This window comes from Hydra vulgaris, chromosome 11 (genome assembly GCF_038396675.1).
Source record: "Hydra vulgaris chromosome 11, alternate assembly HydraT2T_AEP".
In the NCBI taxonomy this organism is placed as follows: Eukaryota; Metazoa; Cnidaria; class Hydrozoa; order Anthoathecata; family Hydridae; genus Hydra; species Hydra vulgaris.
In genome coordinates this window covers 17,408,791-17,417,500 of record NC_088930.1, presented here as the reverse complement: position 1 = coordinate 17,417,500, position 8,710 = coordinate 17,408,791, and the positions used below count along the sequence as shown (strand labels likewise).

The following is an 8,710-nucleotide window of genomic DNA, read 5'->3' as shown; positions in this document are numbered from 1 at the left end:
AGCCAAAAGATTTATTAGAACAGCATTTAAGAGTACACCGGAATGATTATCCGAAGCTACAGTAAAGAAGACATAAAATCTTTTTTTACAAATGTATTAATGCAACTAATATTATTCTTATTAGGTTGGTATAAGTTAGAACAACTCCAACCATGCAGATTGTGATTTAGGTAAGTAGGGTAAAGCTCAATGAACTAACTAACGCGAACCGATCAGTCGGATTACCCAAAACATCTACAATTTGTAGACCTATTGGTGAAAAGTTCTTATTGCAAACACCCCACATAAACAACCAGATCAGCAGGAAAGTGTATTAGTGTACAAAGAAGTGAATATTTATCAAAACAATCAGAAAGACACTCAACGCATTATAAATGTGTCTATTCATCCAACACAACCATGAGGAATTGAGTATATGTCGATCTGGTATTACTCATGCAGTTCGTGATCCAAGCATTGTTGGTGATGGCTGTATAAACCACTTAAAACGAGTTGTTTAGTCGGATTACCCGGAGCATCTTCAACTCATTGACCTGTAGGTGAGAGGTTTTTACTGCTACCATTACACACAGCCAAGAGATCAGTAGAACAGCATTTAAGAGTACACCTGAATGGATGTCCAAAGCCACAGTAAAGGAGACACAAAAATTTTTAAAATATCAATGCAACTAGTATTATTCTTAGCAGGTTGGTGTAAGTCAGTACAACTCAAATCATGCATGATTGATATATATCTGATATATATGCATGATATATAGTTTATTGCAGAAAAAATGACCTTTTAAACTAAAAATGAAAGAAGTTTATTTTTTTGATAATACTTTCAAAAAAATCTAAAATAATAATTTTTTTATAAAATAATTAATATTTTTGAAATTTTTATAAAATTTTGCTTCTTTTGAGACCCAACATGACATACTTTTGAAAAAATTTTTTATATAATATTAGGGACCCATTAAAATTTTAAAGGTCTGGAGGCACCTCAAGAAAGCTTCCTAGAGCATTGATACTTTTCCAGAGTATTTCTGAAATGAATAGACAACTTTTGCACACTCAGGCTAAATGAATTGTAAAAAAAACTAAAATTCACTCCACCCTAGTGCATAGGCATCTATTACAATTATAAAGAGTTGAGTATAGGTCTATCTAGTATTACTCATGCAGTTCATGATCCAAGCATTATTGATGATGGCTGTAAAAACCACTTAAAACGAGTTGTTCAGTCGAAATACCCGGAAAATCTTCAACTCGTTGACCTGTAGATGAGAGGTTTTTACTGCTACCACTCCACTCAGCCAACAGATTTGTAGAGTAGCATTTAAGAATACACCTGAAAGATTATCTAAATCCACAGTAAAGGAGGCACATAAAATTTTATAATTATATTAATTCAACTAGTATTATTCTATGTAGGTTTGTATAGTTCAGTTTAACTAAAACCATCGAGATCGTGATTTTGGTAAGTAGGGCGAAAAATCAAAGAACCCAATAGGACGAACCGATTAGTCGCATTACCCGGAACATCTTCAACTCGTTGACCTGTTGGTGAGAGGTTTTTACTGCTACCATTACACACAGCCAATAGATCAGTTAAACAGCATTTAAGAGTACACCTGAATGAATATCCAAAGCCACAGTAAAGAAGACACACAAATTTTTTACAAATGTATTAATGCATTTAGTGTTATTCTTAGCAGGTTGGTATAAGTCAGTGCAACTCAAACCATGCATGTACAACTCAAACCATGCATAGATCAATCTAGTACTACTCATGCAGTTCGTGATCCTAACCTATTAGGTGATAGCTGTATAAACCACTTAAAAAGAATTGTTCAATCGGATTACCCGGAACATCTTCAATTTGTTGACCTGTAGGTGAGATGTTCTTACTGCTAACAATCCACATAGCCAAGAGATCAGTAGAACAGCATCCAAGAGCACACCTGAATGAAATCCATGGCCCCAGCAAGAGAGACGCAAAAAGTTTTACAAATGTAACTAGTATTATTCTGAGCTAATTAGTTCATGTCAGTACAACTTTAATCATGCAGATTGTGAACCCGGTATGTAAGGTGAAAGCTCAAAGAACTAATTAGGACGAACAGATCAGTCGGATTACCCGAAACATAAACAATTCGTTGACCTATTGCTGAAAAGTTCTTTTCGCAAACCCCTCACACAAACAACCAGATCAGCATAAAAGTGTCTGAGTGCACTAAGAAACAAATATCCACAAAGACAGTAAAGGCATTTAATATATTACAGACGTGTCTATGTATATAATACAGTTATGAGGAATTGGATATAAGTCGATCTAGTACTACTCATGCAGTTCGCGATCCAGGCATAGTAGGTGATAGCTGTACAAACCAGTTTAAACGAATTATTCAGTCGGAGTACCCTGAACATCTTCAATTCGTTTACTTGTAAGTGAAAAATTCCTACTGCTAACATCCCACAACACCAAGAAACCAGTAGAAAACATTAAAAAATACACCCTAATAAAATCCATAGCCCCAGCAAGAGAGGCACAAAAAGTTTTACAAATTTGACTAGTGTTATTCTGAGCTGATTGGTTCATGTCAGTACAACTCTAATCATGCAGATTGTAAACCCGGTATGTTAGATGAAAGCAAATAGAACATATTAGAACAAACAAATCAGTTGGATTACCTAGAACATTTACAATTCGTTGACCTATTGGTGAAAAGATTTTATTGCAAACCCCTCACACAACACCCAGATCAGCAGTAAAGTGTATGAGTGTACAAAGAAATAAATATGTGTACATGGATTTGCTATAAATATGAGGAAGTGAGTATAGGTCTATCTAGTACTAATGATGCAGTTTGTGTTTCAGGCATAGTAGATGATAGCTGTATAAACCACTTCAAACGAATTGTTTAGTCGGATTACCCGGAAAATCTTCAATTCGTTGACCTCTAGGTCAGTAGTTTTTACTGATAACATCCCACACAATTAAATGATCAGCAGAATAGCATTTTAAGACTTTTATATAAAGTTCGCAGCTAGAGAAAGTAAGTCTAGTCACTAATGGAACGCATTTAGCCGTAAACGCTTTGGGTGAAAAAAGAAGTTATTGATTATATTCGAAAAAATGTATTTGTATAAGTTATATATGAATTTGTGTTTATATTATTATTGTGTTATTAGTTATATATGAATATATGAAGAAATTGGGAACAGTATGACCGTCTTACTACTAAATAAATGCATATTTATATTTTGTATGCATTTTGAAACCCAGTGAAAATTGTGACAGAGTTCTATGTGTTTTTTAATTATTGACACTAGCAACCTAATGCGGTTTCTTGTTTCATATATAGTTTAAATGGCTTAATAGAGATGTTTGTTTATGTTTAGTTTAAATTCAGTTTTTATGGTTTTGTTAACTTAACATACGCAAGTCAATCGGGAGATATAATTTAGAATCAAGAACAAACAGAGGAGGGGTTAATTAATAGATATTTACAAAGGTAACAAAACTGTCTAAAGTTAATTGTGCCGTGTATAGTGTCGGAAAAAGTTGTTGCCCAGTGTTACCGCCTTATCTCTTTCCTTGCGACCGAGACAGTGAAATAATCTGTTAAATATTGATCGCAACTAGAGCAAAAGTGTAGTCACTATTTGAAACACATCAGGCCGTCAATTCCTAAGCGAAAATGCAAAAAAGACTATTTTAGAGTAAGTAATAAGCAAGTAATTATCAAAAAGGACAAAAGTCCAGTTAGAAGCCTACAATTTAGTGGTAGGAATGGGCAGGACTGATTTCCGTATGTTTTTAACAATTTGGTACTTTTTTTTTTTTTCTTTTTGTGTAGCTTCGTATCTGAACCCCAAAAGAACCCAGTTACTATAAGGAACACATACAGCTGTTAAAACGTGAGTGAGAAGGAAGCTATAATTTTCTTGGAGTTAGTGTTAGTTAGACAATGATCAAATAAGTTAGACAGGCGCCCAGTATAGAAGCATTCAGTGAAGAGGGGCAAATTCTAGTCACTCATATTTATATCGCAATATGAAATGTATATCATTTTAGCGCAGATATTGAATTTATATATAGTTTATATCTAAATTTTGTTTATACTGTTTTATTGAAAATATTCAATCAATACTTTGTTAAGAAATTATAATTTGTTTATATTATATTTGTTTATTTTATGGTAGTAAAACTCTCTCAATTTATATTAAATTATAATGTATATCCTTCAGGGAAAACATTTCTTAATATTTAGTTTATAATTAATTATAATTTATACCGTATAAATGAAGCTATTCGATTTACGATCTATGCCGTTTTAGTGGAGTAATTTACTTATTTGATAGTTATTTTAGGATTTAATATCATTAGCTCTGCTCTTATCTATGATAGCAGTAGAAACCAATAAGGAAATAAGGAAATCTATTCTCATCTTTAAAAACACAGTCAAATCTTTGACTCAACTTTGGGGGATATAACAAGCCCGATCTTCCTCCTACAATAAAGTATGGTACTTCTCTAGTTGACATGTATTCATTTGGTGCACAAAATGAGATTTTTTTTTAATAATTCATCCATTCAAGGCCGTGAAGGCCACTACAGACAAGGAGGCTACTTATTTGTGGTAAAACCCTCTCTCAACTCTATAACTCCGATATACAAACCTTGAAAAACAAGGCTGCTGCACAGAGAAGCGAGTTGAGCGCGGTACTACCAGGGACGTGGTGGGGATCGAACTTGGAACCTCTCGCTAACAAAGCAAGCGCTCTACCACTACACCACAACCGCATTCAAATCATGGTTTCTAGTCTTGAAAAGCGAGTAATTTCATTTGGCACTGTTATACATTATCACACCCTGTGAAGAAACTTTTTCTTATCATCTTGTACTCTATAAGGCTGTGTTTAGTATTCTGCATAATGTATATTAGTTATTCTACAAATTTTTTAGTGTTTTTATTTTTCAATTTTTTAGTGCTAACTTATATTATAAGTTTGAGTTTTGAAAATATTTATGTTTGAGCAGTTGTTTGATAATTTCTCATTGATTAAAATAGGAGTTGTCTTATTTATATGAGTATGATTAATATCTGTTTAAATATATAATTATTGTTATAATTATATATAAATATATAGTTATTTGTTTTTTAGCTGGTAATAGTTTTAAGCAATAACGAGTGTTAGATTTACAAAAAATGACAATTTAAAAATAATTAAAAAGTTCCCTTAATCCTACCCATTTGAATTGGTGAAAAAACCATCTGCTAAATAAAGTGATCTTTTAGGATATCCAGAGAATTTGAAGCAACTTTTCTAAACACGTGAAATTAAATTTACATAGGCGTAGCAGAAAAAGAGAGAATTAAAAAAAAAAAACTGCTACTAATTACTAATAATAACGATTTAAAAAAATAGTAATAATAATAGGATTACGACAGTATTAACAACAAAAGTAATGAGAAATATGGTTAAAAATTATAATGATTAAATAATGATTAAATAATAATGAATAAAAAGAAATATAGTTGTGATATCGTTTTATAAAGCATGATAGTGATAATGTTGCTTGTACTAAGTCTGATCAAAGTACAGAGCATATTGACAAAAAAAGAGCATACTGATAAATATAATGTCATGAAAAATAAAGATACACACTAATATAAAATAATATAGAATAGAAAATAAAAAACATAAAAAACATAATTAGCTGATATTAATAAAATGTACAGACAGTTATAATAATTGTGGTAATAAGAAAAATAAGAAGTATGTTTATAATAATAAGAGATAATAAAGACTCAAATAATGGAATATTAATGTAAAGTTTGAATAAGGATTGCTCAATGTTTTACTTTAATAACAAGAAACTAATTAATTCGAACAAACATGGATTTGTTCTTTGAAAAAGTTGTACAACTAATTTGTTAAAAACTTAATTTTCTAATAAGTATCAGCATTTATGAAAAAAGATTTATATAAGGTTAAAAGGTGTTTTGGAAAAAAAGTTTTTTTTAAATTACTTTTTTTTTTACTTAAACATTTCATAAACTGAGTTAAATAACTAAGAAAATTTTTTTCAGATTTTATCTTATGCATTGAGTTTTTAAATTAAATGATAATTTTTGTATTAAATTTTTCAAAAAAATAATTTAAATGTTAAAATTTCAATATATTTGAGAAATTTTCTAATGATTTATTCATTATTAAGTATTTTTTTACTAATATTTTTTATTTAATATATACTTCAATAGAATTTTATGTTAAATTATTTTTGAAAAATCAGTAAAACAGTATATGTCGTAATTTGAAGTCTTTATATATCTTTATCAATTAAGTTATTTATTTTAAGATTTAATTTAGAATTTTGTTGCTGGCCAAAATTTTACTAATACACAAGAGGCCAATCGTTTTTGTCAAAAAACAGAAGAAAAACTCAGAGTACAAGAGCAACGAAATACAGGTTAAAAAAGTTTTTATAAGTTATATTAATTTAAAGTGTTATTCTATAAGTTGTCAACATAGAAAAGATTTTTTCAGTTTTTATTTTTTTACGCAAATATTTTGTAAAATATTAATTTTTGTAGAGAAGCAATAATTTTAAAGGATTCCAAACACTTCGACTCTAGTGTTATGGCTATTAAATGTTTACAAGATGTATTACACTTCTAGCGTTTAGTGTTGTTCTAAAAACAGAAGAATAATCATTGACTTGATTGCACCAGTATATTGTTTTAGGTTTTGTTTACAGTAACCTTTCGCAGGAAAACTTTTAATCTAAATAGACTAATTTAAAAATTTGAAAAACAAAAATGGGAACTGCACCCAATGTAAACACTTAAAACAATTGTTTAACATTTGCTATGTGTATACATATATGGCTATTCCCATAGTTCAGTGACATATCATGCGGAGAGATTTTCTCCAATAAATGTTTTCCTATAACTCAGCATTTTGTTTGTTACACTTAATTAATCCTGGCTTGAGTAGTTTGATTTCATTGTTGTACTTTGTTCATTTGGCAATCATAAAAAAAGCAACATATAATGAAGTTTTTTAATTTGCATTTATTTTACAGAAAAAAAAACTATTAGTTCTGTGATGCAAATGTTCATTGGCAAATCAAAAGGTGCAACTAGTATCATGTTTTAAATGTTTTATAGCCAGGTGAAAATAGCATAGTTTTACAAAATTATTGTTCTGAAATTTTTAAAGCAATTTTTAATTTATGTAAATTTTAAAGTCAATTTAAAGAAATTTTTAAAGAAATTTTGAAAATGAGAAGTGGCATTGTCACTGGACATGTGTACTTCTTTGATTAGGAATAAAGGGATTATGTCAATGCACAGTATAACTTAAGACTTTGTATGATCAGTTGAATCAGAAACTAAAGCAAATATTTTTAACTCAATGTCCCAAATAGCAATGTTCATGATTGAAATTTAGTTTTGATCAAAATGTGCTGCTTGCGGTTCATTTTAGCTTTTTCAGCTCAGTCAACTGCAGTTTTAGAATCAATATTCTTTGAAAATACAATTTCTGGTAAATTAATGGTTGTTTTTTCTTTACATATGCGTGTTTAACAAATTTATTAAGCATTGCTGATATGTGCTGGATAAGTTCTGTTAAAGTAGACTTCTTTGGAATCTTTTTAATGTTTGAATATGCTTTAGTTTCAGGTTTTCTTCACTAGTCCCAGGACATGTTGAAGTCAAATGTATTAACAGTTGCAAATGTTTTTTAAACTATTTTATACCTTTCCATGCAACACAATTGTCAGAGGCGAAATCGTATGTGTAGGGTTCACAAAAAAGTTTTTTGTGATTAAAATTGCAATTGAAATTTTATTTCAATTAATCATCTTTAAATTGAATATGATTGAACCAATTTTGTTCATCTATGACAGATCACATATTTTCATAAAAAACTATAAACACAAACATGCAGAATTTTTGTAACAGATTTCATTTTGTGAGATTGCAAAATTTGCTGAATTCAATTTTGATGTGTTGATGCTTTTCCGTGAATAAATGGAATTCTACTTTTAGCTTATTATAAGCGGCGGACTTACTCCAGGGAGTACAGGAAGAATTCCCGGTGGGTTGGTGTGAATTTGGGCTGGTGGGCCGGCCTAAATCAGCTCGGTCAAAATTTTCAAAATGAGTGAATGCAGATAAGAAAGGGAGGAGCTGAAAAATTACGTGATAAAAAAAAAAACTGATTCAATCAGCAGCTAATAAATGTCTCAAATGATTCTATACTTTCTTTTTCTTTGATGTGGGCCGGACAAATGTAAAATTCCTAGGCCGATTTTAAGCCTCAGTGCTTATAATATAAATGACACATTAGAATATTGTTTGTTTATTCGTTAGGCAATTGAATCAAAGTTAAACCTTTTTGATGAGTGGTGATTAAGAAACTTTTGATTGCCAGTTTTAATTAGAATTTCTATATACAAAGTTTTAATATTTTTATTTGCTTTGCAGAAAGTCTTTTTTGCTTTAAATACAAACTTGTCAAGAATACAGACTGTAATGCCGCCTCCCTTGCTTCTAACACGTGGTAAACTTATTATTTTATATGATGATAAATTGTAACAAAGAATTTTCTGACTAAAACTGTTTTGCATCTTCCAAAGTTTCATACATATAACATCAAAAAGATACATATAAGGTCAAAAAGATTTTAGAGTATTAAAAATGTTCAAAACCTT

The 8,710-nt window shown here is 30.1% G+C and overlaps 1 protein-coding gene across 4 annotated transcripts in view; it reads left to right on the top strand.

The window, feature by feature from the left end:
• LOC136087477 (uncharacterized) overlaps positions 1-8,710 on the top strand; it is a 122,865-nt gene that overhangs the window by 24,124 nt on the left and 90,031 nt on the right. For all 4 annotated transcript variants that reach the window (XM_065810314.1, XM_065810316.1, XM_065810313.1 and 1 more), the window contains one exon: positions 6,361-6,460. In XM_065810314.1, the coding sequence (XP_065666386.1) occupies positions 6,361-6,460 (100 nt within the window). The remainder of the gene's footprint in view (positions 1-6,360; positions 6,461-8,710) is intronic.